We start from the raw sequence: 17981 nt of genomic DNA, 5'->3' as shown, positions 1-17981 counted from the left end.
GCAAGCCCTCACGTTGTGCCAGGACGACTGCTTTATGGCAAGTGAGCAGAATGCACCAAACTTCTTCCCCTCTCCAAATTTGACAGGAATCATACTCTTGAGGCAAACGGGGTCATCGGAGGCTCTGCGGAGCGCCCCTGGTCTAGCCTGTAACTTAACAAGTGATGCACACTTATTAAGAGTCCAGTTAGTGTTGTTGCCAAGGATACAGTAGTGAATAGGACCGGTGTACAGGCTTGAACCAATCTTTCTTTCTTTTCTTTTCTTTCTTTCTTTTTTTTTTTTATTGTTTGTTTGTTTTGGTTTTTCGAGTCAGGGTTTCTTTGTGTAGCCCTGTTGAACGCGCTCTGTAGACCAGAGTGGTCTTGAACTCATATTCTCCTGCCTCTGCCTCCCGAGTGTTGTGATTAAAGGCGTGTGCCACCCCTTACCCCCTTTTATTTTTTTAATTTTTTAAATTTATTATTTATTATTATTATTTATCTATTATTTATTTATTTATTTATTTATTTATTTATTTATTTATTTATTTAATTTATTTTGGCTTTTCGAGACATGGTTTCTCTATAGCTTTGGAGCCTGTCCTGGAACTCACTCTGTAGACCAGGCTGGCCTCGAAGTCACAGAGATCCGCCTGCCTCTGCCTCCCGAGTGCTGGGATTAAAGGCGTGTGCCACTACCGCCCGGCTCCGATTTTATTTTTATATTAGATGTGATTTTTGCCTCCACAAATGTGAAGTAGACCACGTGTGTGCCAGCAGAGGCCAGAAGAGGGCGACAGATCCTCGGTAACTAGAGTTAGTGATAGTTGTGAGCCTCCATGTGGACGCTGGGAACTGAGCCCAGATCTTTTGCAAGAGCAGTGCTCTTAACTGCTGAGCCATCTGTCTATCCTCTTGTTTCCGTTTTGAGACAAATTCCCATGTATTGCAGGCTGGCCTGGAACTCGCTATGTAATCAAGAACGGCCCTTGACTCCTGATTCTCCTGCATTGACTTTGATACTGTCTAGGGGTGCAGGGATGGGTTCATTTTCTCTGCCAATTAAAGAATTAAAATACAGGAAATACGAGCGGTGGTGGTGCACACCTTTAATCCCAGCACTTGGGAGGTAGAGGCCGGTGAATCTTTGAGTTTGAGGCTAGCCTGGTCTACTGAGTGGGTTTCCAGGACAGCCAAGGCTACAGACAAACCCTGTCTCAAACAAAAAACAAAACCAAATAAGGGGCTGGAGAGATGGCTCAGTGGTTAAGAGCACTGGCTGCTCTTGCACAGGACCTGGGTTCAGTTCCCAGCACCCACACAGCAGCTCACAACTGTCTGTAACTCCAGTTCCAGGGAAGCCAACACCCTCAGACAAACATGCATGCTGGCTATACACTAATGCACATAAAATTAGAAAAAAAAAAAAAAAAAAGAGGATACAGAAAATAGGTGTTGCCGGAAATCATAGAGAGTGCCAGCAGAGCTATCTTATGATACTGGGGAAATCAGGTTCTGCAAGCCCAGTGTCGGGGAGAGTTTAAAAACACACTTGGGCGCTGGCCAACATTCGAAGGCAAAAGAATACTAAAATAGGCCTTTCTGCTGTTGGATTTGTATTTAAGGGCCAGCAAGATGGTTTGGTGGATAAAGACGCTTGCCGCTAAGCCCCCACACACACACACACACACACACACACACACACACACACACTGACTCAGGAGGTAATGGACTTTTTATTTAAAAATTATAGATGATTCTTAGCATGCCTCCACCCTGCGTCCATTTGCTGTGTTTGGGGAACAGAAGAAAGGAACCCTTAGCCCTTACACGAGTGCACGTTTCGTTAGAGGAACAGTAAAGAGAGGCTGGAACTGGTCCAGAAGAGAAGCTGTGGGCGAGACCCTGCAGAGGCTCGGTCCGCTGCTCTCCCGGCCGAGACCCTGCAGAGGCTCCGTCCGCTGCTCTCCCGGCCGAGACCCTGCAGAGGCTCGGTCCGCTGCTCTCCCGGCCCTCGTCTCGTGGCACGGTCCTCCGAGAGGCTCCCTCTGGACGCCCATCGCCCTCCGAGTTGACAGGCCGAGTGCGAAGAGCTTCCTTGGGAGGTGAAATGCCGAGGTGCTGGAGCTGGAGGGCTTGTGAAGGTTGGGTGAGATGGGGGCAGGTTCACTAGAAAGAACAGCAGGGGTCGTCTCTGAGGAAGAGGTGAGGGGGGAGAAACACAGTTGGACACGTGTTTACATCTTCACATATTCTCTGACTCCCGACCCCCTAGCCCCCAACCGCCCCATCCGACTCTGTGTGCGACCCTTGAGCCGCCTGCACCTCCGCCTCCATCCTGGGCCATGCCCCTCGGGGCTGTGGCCCCTCCCACTTTGTCCGTCTGTCCGTCCGTCCAGTCCCATCCCCACCCATCCGCCCTGCCCCAAGCTATTCCACCTGCTGAAGTCACTTCCCTCGGGCCTCATGGGCAGTGGCCCCAAGTGGCTCCACTTTGGAGAGAGGTATTTTTTTCCTTTGGTTTGAGTTTTTTTGTTTTGTTTTGTTTTTTTCAAGACAGGGTTTCTCTGTGTAACTCTGGCTGTCCTGAAACTAGCTCTATAGACCAGAACTCAGAGACCCGCCTGCCTCTGCCTCCCAGGTGCTGGGATTAAAGGTGCGTGCCATCACCATCCGTATATTTTTTTTAATATATTTTCAAAGATTTATTTGATGTGTGTCTTTGTCCAGGTGTAAGTGCACCCGTGGGTGCAGTGCCCGTGAGGCCAGAAGAGGGTGTCAGATCTCCTGTAACTAATGGTTGTGAGTCACCATGGGGGTGCCGGGAGCCAACCCTGAGTCCTCTGCAAGAAGAGCAAGTGGCCTTAACTGCTGAGCCATCTCGCTGGCTTCCGTTTTGTTTTTAATTACCCATAGGTGTGTGTCTGTGGGTGGGGGGTGGGGTGGGGGAGTGAGTTTGTCCATACGAATGCAGATGCGCTTGCAAGAGGCCCTTGCCGGCCAGCAAAGGGCATCTGATCCCCTGTGGCTGGAGTTACAGGTAGTCCGAGTCCACAATGTGTATGCTGGGAATTTAATTTGGATCCCCGGCAAGAGTAGTGTATGTTCTTAACCTCTGAACTGTCTCCCTAGCTCTCCAACAACAAAACAAAAACCCCACTCAGAATTACATTTCATTTTATTTATTGTGCAGGGGAGGCGAACAGGCACCTGCCATTTGTCCCAGGGTAGAGAAGCATGAACTTGGGACCTCCTGTGCAATTCTGTGACTCTGACTGGAGCTTACAAACCCAGCCTTGGACACCAGGTATTTAAAACCAACCTCCTGGACCCCGAGAGATGGCTCAGCAGGTAAAGCCACTTTGCTACCAAGACGTGAGGACCCACGGGATGGAAGTAAATCGGCTCCAGCACGCTAACCACTAACCTCCACACGTGTGCCACGGCGCAGGTACACATGCACACACGCAAAGAGACTCTAGCCCACTCGAGCATGTGGCTCTGGCAGGCCTTGCCCTTCTCCCCGACTCCCTCTGCCTTGCTGAAGACCATTAGACTACATTCCTAAAGCTAGTCCCCAAGGTCTGTTCCTTATTTCGCCACTTCCTCCTCCTGGGGCTGACTACCAAGGTCCATCGATCGGAAGCCCCCTTTGGCTCACCTAATTAACATGTCTAAATAAAATTAAACACGTCATCCTGACACAGTGTGGTGTGTTGGAGAAGGTGTGGCCTTGTTGGAGAAGGTGTGGCCTTGTTGGAGTAGGTGTGGTCTTATTGGAGGAAGTGTGTCACTGAGGAGGCGGACTTTGAAGTCTCCTATGTGCTCAAGCCATGTCCAATGTCTCAGCCCACTTCCTGTTGCCTGCGAGTCAAGATGTGGGACTCTCAGCCCCTTCTCCAGCACCACGTCTGCCTGCACGCCATGTCACACCATGATGATAACGAACTAAACCTCTGAAAATGTAAGCCACCCAATTAAATATTTTTTCCTTTATAAGAGCTACCATGGTCATGGTGTCTCTTCACAGCAATGGAAACCCTAAGATACACGGGGGGTTCACCTTTTATCTTTATAAACTGCCACTTTCCTGCGGGCCACACCTGTCTCCTCTCTGTCCTGAGGCGGTCCTTTGTCACCCTTTGGGACAACTACCTCTGCCCTGTTCCCTTGCCCCCTGCCCTCTCTCCCTCTCCCTCCGGGGTTTGTCTCTTATCCATGCCCTTTATCTCCTCTGTTCCGAGAATGTGGCCGCGGGGCTCCTGAGCATCGATTCCCATCTCTTTCAATAGCCAAATGTAATTTAAAAAGTTTGAAGTCAACCTCCCTGGGCCCATTGGCAATAGATGAAACCTCCCCCCTCCGGGCTGTGCCATACCTCACATCCACATCCGGGTTACAGTAGTGGCAGTAACACTGGAGGAGACAACAATGATGAGTGAACACACAGAGAGAGGCAAAATTCAAAACGAAACAAAAAATCAACCAACCAGCTTCCTTCGTCCCCAGCTCGCCCCGCCCTCCCTCCTGTGGTACTGCTGATGGTCGGTGCCCTCCGTGCGTCCCGAGCTGTGCCCCATCTTCCAGCCGGTTCACTCTCCACACCTCCTGTCCCCGTCCCGCCCAGTGTTTCTAATGCCGACAGTGATGACCTTTGGACCGGGGTCGTTTTCAGTGCGGGTGGGACAGGAAGGTCGAGAGCTGTCCCTGACTTCTCACTAAATTCCATCCTTCAGGGGTGGCAGGAAAATACAATAATAAGACGTCTCCAGATGCTGTTCAAAATCGTCTGGAAGACCAAGTCACCTCTGTGAGAGCCGGGGCTCCCCGTCAACTCCTGGGTCTCCCCGTTTCCCTCAGCCCTCAAACTCAATGCATGAGCCCTCTTCCTGGTAAGAGGATAGCCCAGGGGTTGGTTCTCAGCCTGTGGATCGCAACCCCAGACCCTTTCATGGGGCTCTCCTGAGATCACCAGAAAACACAGAGATTTACACTACAATTCATAACGGTAGCAAAACGGCAGTTATGAAGTAGCAACAAAAACGATTTTATGGTTGGCGAGGGGGTCACCACAACGTGAGGAACTGCATTAAAGGGCCACAGCATTAGGAAGGTGGAGAACCGCTGTTCCAGCAGACCTAGTGGGATTTTCCTTGTGTTCACTACCACCACGGCCCCTGTCCTGACCACGGACACCATCTCCGTCTCTCTGATTCCCCTGTGTCCTGCTCCAAATTCCCTTCACACTCAGTGCCCAGAGGCTTCATTTCACAAGTCTGATGGGCCGGGGTGAAGGGGGTTGGGGGGGGTGGCTTAGCTGGCAGAGTGCTCGCCTAGCATGCATGAAGCCCTGGGTTCAATCCCCAGCACCCGCTAAACTAGACATGGCAGTCCACGCCCAAAACGTCAGCTTTTAGGAGGATCAAGAGCACAAGGTCATCCTGGCCTGCATTCGAGACCCCGTTTCAAAAAACAAACACGAGTCAGCGGGAAGACTCGGCAGGCAGAAATGCGTGTGGGTGTCTTATCCATCAGCGTCTCCAGAAAAACAGCAAAAACACTTGGCCCTTAAAAATCTACTGAATCTGGGACAACAACCCAGCCACAAAACCATCAGTCAAGCCACAATCTACCCTGCCTGCAAGATGTGCTGGGGCCACGGCTGCGCACAACTTGTGGGAGTGGCCAAATAATGACTGGTCCCACTTGAGGCCCACACCAGGAGAGGGCGCCTATGCCCCACACTGCCTGGAGGGCCAGGAACCAGGGGCTGGAGAGCCCAGAGACCTAGCATAAAATCAAACGCGACTAGCAAAAAAAAAAAAGGCCATGAAATGATGTCGAATGACATTCTGCTATACTCATAGATCGGCGCTAGCCCAACTGTCATCAGAGAGGCTTCCTCCAGCAACTGATGGGAGCAGATGCAGAGACCCACAGCCAAACACTAGGTGGAGCGCAGGGAACCCTACAGAAAAGGAAGAGGAAGGATTGTAGGAGGCAGAGGGGGGCGAGGACACCAGGAGAACACGGCCCACAGAATTAACTAAGAGGAGCTCACAGAGACTGAGGCAGCAGCCACGGACCCTGCGTGGGGCTGCACTAGGTCCTCTGCGCATACATTATGGTTGTGCAGCTTGGTGTTCTTGCGGGACTCCTAACAGCAGGAGTCGGGGTGTGTTTCTCTTTCAGCTGCTTTTGGGACCCTTTTCCTAGTACTGGGTGGCCTTGTCTAGCCATGATATGACTTAGTGCAACATGATATGCCATGTTGGACTGGTATTCCTGGGAGGCTTGCTCTTTTCTGAAGGGGAATGGGGGAGTGGAGGGAGGGGAATCTGTGGTCGGGATGTAATATATGAGAGAATAATAATTAAAAATAAAAGAATCTTCCGAGAGAGAGAGAGAGAGAGAGAGAGAGAGAGAGAGAGAGAGAGAGAGAGAGAGAGAGACTGAGAACACAGTTGGCATTTCACAGGAAACAGCGCTCTTAGTGGCATGGGTCTTGTCCAAGCTAGGGAGGTGGTTCCGTGAGAAAAGCAGCTTGTGGCCACGCCCGACAATCAGAGCTCAGTCTGAGACTGGATGTAGCAATGATACTGGCAAACTGAAGTAGTAAACCTGACGCTAGCTAGAATGGATTTACTCACAGACCTGCTTAGGACACACCGGGTCACACGAAGCAGGACTTAGCTGATGGAGTATTGCCCCCGATGTGGCTAGGAGATGAAGTGGTGTGCTCACCGGGCTGGGACAGAATGAAAATCCTGTACCACAATTAACGTTTAGGGTCCTTGAGAAAGTTTCTGCTGGTGTTTATTCACCAGGATTGACCTCCAATTAGGCTCCATTCCCATAACAAAAGGAGGCAGCCCAGACTTACAAGCAGTCCCCACATCAAAGACTATGCCTCTTCCAGGCAGCTCAGGGGGGCAGTGTGGGGTCACAACCAACCATCAGTAAGTCCTAGCCTGCCACTAAATCCCTGGTGCGCTTATCACTAAAAACGTGATTCTGCCAGGTGGGCAAGATGCCCCTGGATAACAACTCTTCGAAGCAATCAATACTGATAGACTTAAATAATTCTGGCAACAGAATCTTAGCTGTGTAAATCTCCCACCTGCCCAAGTGGCCAGACTTGCAGTCTCCTGGCTGTTTAGACTGTTCAAAGTGTAAACTGGGGCCGGCACAATGTAAAGTGCAGGTGCCTAAGGTGTATCTAAGTTAGTAAAATCGTGTCTTCGTGGCTGGCAACGCTTTGGGTGTTAGCTGGAACCAGTCCATTTGCAAGTGTGCGATTGCCCAAACTTGCAATTATCCAAATTTTCCTTTATCAGTCTCTAAGTGTGCAGAATGATTTCTCTCTGGGAAGGCATTTTAATTCTAGAGGAAGGAGAGGAGGAATCTAGGCACATGGATTTCTCCAGAGATCCTGAAGAAGTTGGATATACAGTACAGAACGGAGGTAACCAAGCCATGTGGCAGAATGTAGATTAATAGAGATAGGTTAATTTAAGTTATAAGAGCTAGTTGGGAAAAAAAAACCTACGCTAAGGCCAAGCTTTCATAATTGATATTAAGTCTCCCTGTCATTACTGGGGAGCTGGCCGTCCCACAGAAGACAGTCTGACAAGAAAGTTGGCTTCGCTGTGTAGACGCCCTTCTCCCATGGTGGCTCCTCCTTCTCTCCCTTCCTAACCTGTCCCTCTCTTCCCCTTCCTCCCTCCATAGACAGGAAGGCACGGCCTCCTTACCCAGTCTCCTTTATTGTAGGACACGAAGAAAAAGGTCATCACCATGTAGGCACATCTCAAAAAGCTCCATCCGCCATGCCTCACAAGTGCCTTGGCTGTGGTGGTGGTTGGGGGGACTTCACTAAAGTAAAAATGGTGAGAATGATTGACAAGACCCAGAAATCCATCCCTGACCCGCTGGCGCTCCAAACTTGTGTCTCTATGTATCTCCTGAGTTGAATTTTTTTTTTAACGCTCAGTGTTGTGGCCATTGTCTCCCGTCTTGGTCATCACTCAACTCCCAGACAAACAATTTGCTCTTTCAGCTCCCTCTTTCTCTCTCCTCAGATCTAGGCATCACTGAGTCTAACCCATACACTGAAGGAAAAAAAACACAACAACAAAAAAAAAACAAAACAAAACAAAAAACCCAAACCACTCAGCAGAAACCACTTTTCGCTCTGTGGGAACCTCACTAACATCCCTCTTTGTGTTGTTTTGACTATTTGTTTAATTTGGTTTGGTTTTTGAAACAGGACTCCATGGACTCAGGCTGGCCTCAAACACAATATGTAGCTAAGGATGACCTCTTGATCCTCCACCTCGAAAGTACTCGGATCCCAGGCATGTGCCTCCAAGCCCTTCTTACTGTCTTGATTTTCTCTTCTCTGTGTGTATGTGTGCTTTGTATGCATGCATGTGCGCGCGCGCGCGCACACACACACACACACACACACACACACACACACACACACACACACACACACGTGAAGGCCACAGGCTGATGTCAGAGTCTTTATCAAGCCTGCTCCACCATATACATGTTTGTTTTTTTTTCTTTTTTTGGGGGGGGGGTTTCGAGACAGGGTTTCTCTGTGTAGCTTTGCGCCTTTCCTGGAATTCACTCTGTAGACCAGGCTGGCCTCGAACTCACAGAGATCCACCTGCCTCTGCCTCCTGAGTGCTGGGATTAAAGGCATGCACCACCATCCGGCTCCACCTTATATTTTTTTCTACCTTTTCTTTTTTTCTTTCTTTTTTTCTTTTCTTTTTTTTTTTGTTGAAACAGGGACTCTCACTGAACCTGGAGCTCACTGGTTTGGCTAGGCTGGCTAAACTCCACATGGGCCAGTGTGGAGGCTAGAGGACATCTTACAAGAGTCCTCTCTTTCTAGCACATGGATCTTGGAGATAAAACTTGGGTCATCAGATTTGGCAGTAAGCACCTGCTAAGGCAGCTTGCCTGCCCCCCCCCCCTTTAACATTCTTTATTTTTTAAGATGTGTGTGGTAGTTTGAGTGAGAATAGCCCCCACAGGCCCGTGTGCTTTATACTTGGTTCTACAGTTCCTGGAACTGTTTGGGAAGGGTGAGAAGGTGTGGCCTTGTTGGAGGAGGTAAGTCACTGTGGGTGGCTTTGAGGTTTAAAAAGCCCTCACCTTCCCAGTTAGCACTCGCTCTCTGTGTCTCTCTGTCTCTGCCTTGTGCCTGTGGACTGTATGTAAATTCTCAGTTACTGCTCCAACGTCATACCGGCCTGCCGGCCTGCCTCTGGCCTCCCCACCATAACGGCCATGGACTCACCCTCTGAAACTCTAAGAAAACCAACCAATTAAATGCTTTCTTTCATAAGTTGCCTTGGTCACGGCATCTCATCACAGCAATAGGAAAGGAACTAAGACAATGTATTTTATTATCGTTCTGTGGGTGCGCAATATGTCTGCACTGGTGTGTGCATATCATAGTGCGCATGTGGCGGTCACAGGACAGGTTTAGCTGTCTCCCCTCACCTTTACATGGGTTCTGACTGAATGCAGTTCCTCAGACTGCTCCAAAAGCTCTTTTAACCGTGGAGCCATCCTGTGGGCCCTGATTTTGATATCGGGTCTCTGTGGGGTTCTCATAATCTCCTAAAACATGTTGCTTGGTGGTTTTTCTAATCAACATACAGCTCACAAGAGTTGGTTCTCCTCTATGGGGATCAAACTCAGGTCCACAGGCTTTGGTGCAAGCCCCTGTACTCTCTCAGCCATCTCGCCAATCCGGAAACTCAACTCTTCATTGTAACTGCCTATTCTAGGATTTCAATACTTGTTATAAATTACTATATTTTCCTGGTGACATTACCGATAACTCTAACTTTTTTTTTTTTTTTTTTTTTTTTTTTGAGACAGGGTCTTGTGGATCCCAGGCTGGCCTCCAACTGGCCATGTAGCCTAGGCTAGCCTTGAACTTTTCCTTTCTCTACCTCCTAAGTGAGTCACAACCCCTTTGTGGGTCGAACAACCCTTTCACAGGGGGTCACCTAAGACCATTGGGGAACACAGTTATTCACATTACTATTCATATCAGTGGCAAAACTGTACACAAGGGTCACAGCATTAGGAAGGCTGAGATCTACTGCCCTAAGTGCTCTGTGCCCAGTGGTATTTTTGTTTGTTTGTTTTGGTTCTGATATAGATGCGTACTATCCTAAGCTGGCCTTGAACTGGCCACTCAATGGGATCCAGCTTGTAGCCTGCAATCCTCCTGCCTCTGCCTCCAACGCTGATGTCCGGATCAGGACATCCAGTGGTCCCACCTCTCCTTTCTGATGTTACTTCTCTGTTCTGTGTTTTGAAAGGGGATTCTCACAAAATCCAGAGTGGCCCCGGACCTTCATAAGCTGCCCTTGCTGGCCCTGAACTGCTCATCGTCTAGCCTCTTCTTCCTGAGCCCTGAGGTTACAGGTAGGAGGCACCACACCCACGGTGTGTGGTCCTAACGATCGGACCCAGGCCCTCGCGCCTACCAGGCTAGCACCCGGCTGAGTTCTACCCCACAACCCAGCCCAAGCTCCTTTAACTCTCTCCACTCTCCCTCACTCGGAGGAGGCTCGCTTCTGCTCTCTGCTATTCTTAGTTCCCATCCGCGCACACACCTGTCATTCAGCTTACCTGCTCCTTTCCAAGGGAGAAGAGAGGGGTTTGGAGGTCGGCAGAAACAGAATGCCTCTTCCCACCTCCATATGTCAGGCACCTCGGCCCAGAGGAGCAGAGGTGAAGGGAGAGGGTGGCTGAGGGCTACAGATGCTTCCCGATGACTCGGGAACCGACGCATCTGAACTCCGAACTTTCCTCGGGTAATACGTTACACCTCACTCAGAGGGAAGGTGCTAACCGCCCACAGGAGGGAACGGAACGGGCACACAGCCCCACCCACCTTCTTCTTGGCAGTCATTTGTTTCTTCTAAGAAGGAAAAAGACAGTAGAGGAGGAGAGGGGGTAGAGGAAGAAGGGGGGCAGGGGGAAGGGAAGAAAAAAAAGGAAAATTAAGGACTGCATGGGGATCCAGTTGCAAATGATGCTTCTGGGCCCGTTGGGTAAAAGGGGACCTCCCTTGGCCTCCTTGGTGTCCCTGGACTCTGGCACTGTACTACCAGGCTGCACACACGCTATCCCTGTGCACGAAGCGCCCTTTTCCCAGATACACATGCATGCACACAAATGCACACGACGTGCACATGTATGTGGGCCCCCCTGTCCTTTCAAGACTTGGCTCAGGTATCACTTCCCTCTGGCACCGTCTAACACACTGGGCTCTCACGTGCCCTGCCCTCCTCTCCTTGGAGAAGAGTAGTGTTCAGGCTCTGAGCCGGCTTCTTGGGCCCCTGGTTCCCCTCTCGCCAGAATACTAGCTGCATTTGTGTGCTTGGTTTTGTTTTTTAAAATTACATTTATTTATTTGGTGAATGTGTGTGGTGTATGGTGTGTGTGTGTGTGTGTGTGTGTGTGTGTGTGTGTGTGTGTAGTGGGGGGGGCTGTGTGCATGTAGTGTATGTATGGGGTGTGTGGTGGTGGTGATGGTGGTGTGTGCATGTATGTGTATGGTGTGGGGTCTGTGTGTATGTAGGGGTATGTGTGGTTGTAGTATACGTGTGTGGGGGGCTGTGTGTATGTAGTGTATGTATGGGGTGTGTGGTGGTGGTGATGGTGGTATGTGTGTGTATGTGTATGGTGTGGGGTCTGTGTGTATGTGGGCTGTGGGATTCCACAAAGGTTTCCTGGTGAGAGCTGAGCTTGCTTTACACAGCAGGACTGCATTAGGGGATGGCTTGACCACATGCGTGGTCACCAGATGTTTGGGATGGCCTGCACTTGGCTGTGCTGGGGGGAGGTCTTCTGCTCCCCCCCAGCATTTCTATAAGTAGCCCTTTAGAAGAGAAAGAAGGGGCTGGTGGGTTCTGACCCAGGCCCTCCTGAGCTATCCTGTGTTTCTATCTGTCTCTCTCCTCCATATTTCCATCTACATATTCCTTACTTCTCCCTGCTCAGGAGTACCCTGGGGGGAAAAGTGGGGGCTGGCCCCCCACAGTGGGGGTATGTGTGGTACTTGTGGTAGTGGCAGTATGTATGTGTGTGTGTGTGTGTGTGTGTGTGGTACGTGTGAGGGCGGTGATGGTGTGTGTGTGTGTGTGTGTGTGTGTGTGTGTGTGTGTGTGTGGTGCGTGTGTGGGCGGTGATGGTGTGTGTGTGTGTGTGTGTGTGTGTGTGTGTGTGTGTCTGTTTGTTTGGAACAGGGTCCTACGTAGTGCGAGCTGACCTTGAACTCGAGGTCTGACCCTCCTGTGCCCACCTCCCAAGGGCTGGCATCACAGGCCTGCACCACCTCGCTCCGCTTGCCAGCAGCAGCTGAGGACGTGTTTCGCATGCCGTGTTCCCTGTTCTGTCTCAACACCTAGAAGATAACTCAGCGCAGAGGGGAACGTGAAGTGGCATCTGTTGGTGAGTACGCGATGTTATATGGTTATCCTGCCAAGGGTGGTGGGGTTGAGGGACGCAGGGCTGGGTGGCATCCAGAGGCTCTTCCAACCCCCAAACCTAATCGCTCTGTATATTCAGAAACAAAGAGGATGGAGTCACCAACTCACCGTTCAGCACTTGGAGGCTCAGCAGACCTAAGGCAACAGAGACGTGCAAATAGAATCACAAAGGTAGCCAGAGAGAACTCAGGTCAACAGGGCCCCAGGCTCACCAACCCCTGTCTGCTAACGGGCCCTGCAGAATTCTGACCGACTCGCTTGCTTGCCTGCCTGCTTGTTTCCTCCCTCCCTCCTCCCTCCTTCCCTCCCTCCCTCCCTCCCTCCCTCCCTCCCTCCCTCCCTCCCTCCCTTTAGATATAGGAGAAACTGGGAATAATAAGTTGATGATGCACTGCATCTACTAAACTTGCTTAGGAAATAAATATTAAGCTACACAAAGCAGCGCTTAGCTAAAGGAGCTCTCAGTTCGCCTGCCCAGAAGACTGTGATTCTGCCAGGCAGACAGGATGACCCTGGATGACAGCTGCCTGGCAAAGCAGCCCGTTCATCTCAAGATGACTATGATAGTATTTTATACTGTAATTCCCCCCATCTGTCCAAACGACCAAAGCTTGGCCTTTCTGTCTCTGTGAAACATGTTTTCATTGCTCAAAATGTAACTCGGGGCTGTGGCGCTCTGTAAACTGACAGGATTTTCTGTTCGGAGCTGGCTCCCCTCTACGCAATGAGCCGGAACCACTCAGACTCACTGAAGAGTTTTTCCGTATTAATCTCTAGGTGGTGTAGTAATTTCTCACTGGGGAGGTGTGTTATGTCTAGGACATATTCTTTAACACTTTCTCTTTGGGGACAGGGTCACACTGGGCAGTCCTGGCTGAACTGGAACTTGCAATGTAGCCCAGGCTGGCCTCAAACTCACAGAGATCTTCCTTCCTTCGCCTCTGGGGCTAAAGGGGTATGCCACAGTGCCCAGCACACCCATTGTCTTTCTCTCATCATTATTATTATTGTCGTTGTTATTTTTACTGGTGTATATATGTTTATGCATGTGACTGTGAGCACAAGCATGTTCTAAGAAGCATGCAGATGTCGGAGGGCAACGTGCAGGAGTCGGTTCTCTCCTTCCTCCGTGTGGGACCTGGGAATCTAACTTAGGCCAGCGAGCTTAGCAGCAAGTGACTTTTCCTGCTGAAGCATCCTGCTCCTCTCTCTCTCTCTCTCTCTCTCTCTCTCTCTCTCTCTCTCTCTCTCTCTCTCTCTCTCTCTCCCATGTGCACAGGCATGCATGCCCGCATGCATGGAGGCCAGAGGTCAACCCCAGGTGTAATTTGCCAGGGGCTTGTCCATCTTATTTTTAGAAACAGAGTCTCTCATTGGTTTTGAGCTCACCAAATAGGCTATGCTGGCTGGCCCATGAGCCCCAGAGATCCGCCTGTCTGTATCTTCCTTGCACCAGGATTGTAGGTGTACACCACCACTCCCGGCGTGGGTTCTGGCCATTGCATCACAGATCCTGAATTTTCCGGGAGGCCTGCACCCACTGGCACCACATTTCAGGTTCCCACCTCCTCCCCTGCTTTGGCACACAAGACAATAGAAAGAGGGCCTTGGCCCCCACAGAATGAGGTGCTTACCGAGGATCTCTGTGGTCCGCCCGGAAGGCAGGAGGTAGTGATGAGTCCAGGGTCCATGAGAGAGGAGACCACAGGAGGGAGAAATAAATCCCAACATTAGATGGTGGGAGACAGGGACCGATTGTGCTCAGAGCCCAGGACAGTGGGCCTGAGATCAGAGCTGAACTGACGGGATTGGCCTAAGAGATCTGGAGGTCAGTGAGAATCTGACAGTGATGGAGGACAGAAGGGATAGCCAGGGCATGAAAATGTATTATTATCTTTACATTTATTTATTTTATTTCACGTGTGTGTGGGTGTTTGCCTGCATCTTTTGTGTACCACGTGTATGCCTGCTGCCCTTTAGAGGGCAAAGGAAGGTGTTGGGTCCTCTAGAACTGGAGTTATGGACAGTTGTGAGAGGCTATGTGAATGCCGGGAATTCCAGTCTTCTGGAAGAGCAGCCAGTGCTCTCAACACTGAGCCACCTCTCCAGCGTGTATGTGTGTGTGTGTGTGTGTGTGTGTGTGTGTGTGTGTGTGTGTGTGTGTGTGTCTGCAAGTGCCTACAGAGGCCAGAAAAGGGCACTGGAGCCCAGGGATCTGGAATGACAGGTGAATGTGAGTCACCCAACGTGGGTGCTGGGAATCAAATTTGTGTTTTCTGAAAGAACAGCGAGCACTCTTAACCACCGAGTCACTTCCCCAGAATCCCATTTTAATATTATTATTGTTGTTGTTGTTGTTGTTGTTGTTTGTGTGTGAGTGCAGGTGTCTACTGAGGCCAGAAGAAGGCATCAGATCCCCTGGAGCTGGAGTTCCAAGTAGATACTGAGCCACCAGACGTGGGTGGGATCTGAACTCAGATCCTCTGGAAGAGCAGCAAGTGCTCTTGATCATTGAGCCATCTCTTTAAGCCTCTCTTATAATCTTTCTAGTTACACTGTATTTATTTACTGGTGTGTGTGTGTGTGTGTGTGTGTGTGTGTGTGTGTGTGTGTGTGTGTGTACACCGCAGCATGCACGCAGAGGTCAGAGGACAACATGTCAATTCTCTCCTTCCACCATGTGGATACTAGGGATCAAACTCAGGCTTTTCCCTCTGAGTTATCTGGCTGTTCCACACCTGCCTTTTTGAAGACAGAAGTAATGGTGGTCCCACTCTACCCCCACTCCCGATAGTCCCTGAGCAGATGGCGGACCTCCGGGCAAGAATTAGAAGGGGAAGCAGATGAAAAGAAGAAAACTGTAAACTTACTTTTCAATACTGTTGAAACAGAAGCATCGAGGACAGGAAAATCCAGGTGGAGTTGTTGAGTACCAGCGGAAGTGAAGATCCGAGAGGAAAAAGGTGTTAACGATGCCTGGCCTTTTCATCCCGCCCAGAGCATCCTCAGTAGAGGCCCTCCCCACACTGGATGTGGAAATATCATCCAGTCCAGTCCAAATGCACCGGTGAGGCTGTATACAGAGATGCTGGATCGTCTGTGACCTGATGTTTTAAGACACACTCATCCTTATGACTGGAATCCCCTGGCCCCGGTTTCCCCTGAGGATTGATTCATCCTCCAGTACCTGAAGGGGATCAGAAAAGCATCTCTATCCTTTTCTCTTTCCCTGAGTGAGGGAGGAAAAGCTTGGTTCCTGGTTTTTTGTTTTGTTTTCTACCTATAAGCACACATGACTCTTGCTGTCCCATGCTGTAGGGCAATGGGGAGATTGGAGAATCTGCTCAAAGTTGTGGACCCCTCCATGCAGCCCCAGGAAGTGAGTGGAGCCTGAAGGGCCACCTTGAGTCTCCTCCACAGGTAGCTCTGAAAACAGCTTTCTTGCAGGGTGGGCGGTTTGTGGCACACGCCTTTAATTCCAGCAGAGGCAGGAGGATCTCTGAGTTCAAGACCGGTCTGGTCTACAGAGAAGCCCTGTCTTGAAACTGCCCTCCTCCCCGGGAAAAAAAAAAAAAAAAAGCAAAAAAACACAAAAACCAGCTTTCTCTTCTCTTTCCTCTCCCTTCTCCTCCCTTCCCCTCTCTTTCCTCTTCCCTCCTCTTCTTCCTATTTTTTTTGGGGTGGGGAGGTGGAACCTCATATAGCCCAGGCTAACCTCAAACTCAATGTGTAATTGAAGCTAGCCTTGAGCGGCCAACCCTCCTGCCTCAGTCTCCAGCGGGCTGGGATCATAGGCATATACCACCATGCCTGGCTCCCTCCTTTCTTGTTCCCCCTCCTTCCAAGTATCTGGAAACACCCAAGTTACCAACCGGAAGGGAAAAACTATAAAAATTATTTCTTGTGCTAGGCACCGTGGTATATACCTATAACGCCAGCACTGTATATGTATATGCCTGTATATGGCTCCACCACTGAGCCACACCCCAGCCCCTCACTGGGGGATTCTAGGCAGGGGCTCTACCACTGAACCACACCCCCAGCCCCTCACTGGGGGATTCCAGGCAGATGCTCTACCACTGAGCCACATCCCAGGCCTTCACTGGGGGATTCTAGGCAGGGGCTCTACCACTGAGCCCCGCCCCAGCCCCTCACTGGGGAATTCTAGGCAGGGGCTCTACCACTGAGCCACACCCCAGCCCCACACTGGGGGATTCTAGGCAGGGGCTCTACCACTGAGCCACACCCCCACCCCTCACTAGGGGATTCTAGGCAGGGGCTCCACCACTGAGCCACACCCCAGCCCCACACTGGGGGATTCTAGGCAGGAGGCTGAGACAGGATCAAGAGTTTGAGGTCGTCCTTGGTTATATATGGAGTTCGAAGCTAGCCTGGGCTACTTAAGACTATTCCATCAAACACCAAAGGACATTAACTGTAAAAGGAAAAATAACTTACTTTTCACTGGAGGGCAGATTGGAAGCAGAATCAAGTGGTCAGTGTGGAAAAGAAAAGGAAAGAGAATAGAATGAATATTAGTACCTCTGCCCCTGGTACCTCCCATTTTTTTTTCCTGGTAAAATATTTCAAAGAGTGCTGGGAGTATTCTGGGAGTATTCCTGTGTTCTGTTGAACAAACTCAGAGAGCAGACCAGGTCTGCAGGATCCCCAAGCAGCCTTACCATTCTCCTCTGGCCTCAGCCTTACCTCATCTGTGGGCATTATCAAGTCTAACCTGAGCTATTTCCCATCAACGCCTGCACAGGCTGAACATCCCTAATCCAAATGCTCCAGTGACAAGCTTTTTGAGTGCCAATGTGATTCTTAAGTAGTTTCCCTTTGATTTGTTTTTTTATTATTTTTAAGGCTTATTTTACTGTCATTTATGTATGTATGTCTGTGTTAGCAGATGCCGTATGCATGCCCTCAGAGGCCAGCTAGGGTCACAGGCAACTGGAAGCTGTCTTAGGTGGGTGCTGGAACCCTAACTTGAGTATTCTGGGAGAGCAGAAAGTGCTGTTAACCACTGAGTCCTCTTTCCCTCCTCCATTTGTTTTTAATTTTTGAGATAGGGTCTTCTCAGTCCATAGACCCAGGCTAGCCTGATCTACCTACCAACTCACTGTGCAGAGTGGAATCCAGCCAGTCCTCCCGCCTTGGCCTCCCAAGTGCTGGAATTACAAGTGAGAGCCACCACATCCAGCTTTGGAGTTAGGAGCTGTACGGATCGGACTTGGAGATATAGGGTGGGAGATGCTGAATGGGGAGAGTCCATGTCAATGGCCACAATTCTGAAAATGTTTGAAACTTGAAACACTTCCAGCCTCGGGCATTTCAGTCAGGGAAACTAAAGCTGCCCCAGACGAGAGAAAAGAAGAATTTGGCTCAGCCAATCAGAAACATCCAGTATACTTACTTTGTACATTCACGGACTTGGCAGTGGGCTGGACCAACTAAATCAACGGAA

The 17981-nt window shown here is 50.2% G+C and overlaps 1 protein-coding gene across 1 annotated transcript; it reads right to left on the bottom strand.

Moving 5' to 3' along the window:
* Positions 1-1698: 1698 nt before the first annotated feature.
* LOC119086145 (epididymal protein 13-like) lies at positions 1699-10844 on the bottom strand. The gene is made up of 4 exons (XM_037202116.1): positions 10650-10844; positions 7736-7856; positions 4360-4397; positions 1699-2175 (listed from the first exon to the last, which is right to left on the bottom strand). The coding sequence occupies exons 1-4, from the start codon at positions 10718-10720 to the stop codon at positions 2151-2153; spliced, it is 255 nt and encodes an 84-aa protein (XP_037058011.1). The 5' UTR covers positions 10721-10844; the 3' UTR covers positions 1699-2150.
* Between the last annotated feature and the right edge of the window lie 7137 nt (positions 10845-17981).

This window comes from Peromyscus leucopus, chromosome 1 (assembly GCF_004664715.2).
Source record: "Peromyscus leucopus breed LL Stock chromosome 1, UCI_PerLeu_2.1, whole genome shotgun sequence".
NCBI classification, from domain to species: domain Eukaryota; kingdom Metazoa; phylum Chordata; class Mammalia; order Rodentia; family Cricetidae; genus Peromyscus; species Peromyscus leucopus.
The sequence above is the reverse complement of the archived record's forward strand: the minus strand, read 5'-3'. Positions and strand labels throughout refer to the sequence as shown.

What these genes read in the sequence shown, in the direction of transcription:
- LOC119086145 (XM_037202116.1), bottom strand. Translation starts at nt 10,720, where the DNA reads ATGGAGGTGGGAAGAGGCATTCTGTTTCTGCCGACCTCCAAACCCCTC. An exon ending in TCTCCCTTGGAAAGGAGCAG is followed by an intron (nt 7,857 to 10,649) that starts GTAAGCTGAATG and finishes TTTTTACTTTAG; the next exon opens with TGAAGTCCCCCCAACCACCA. An exon ending in AACCCGGATGTGGATGTGAG is followed by an intron (nt 2,176 to 4,359) that starts GTATGGCACAGC and finishes CCTCTTCCTCAG; the next exon opens with AGACGACCCCTGCTGTTCTT.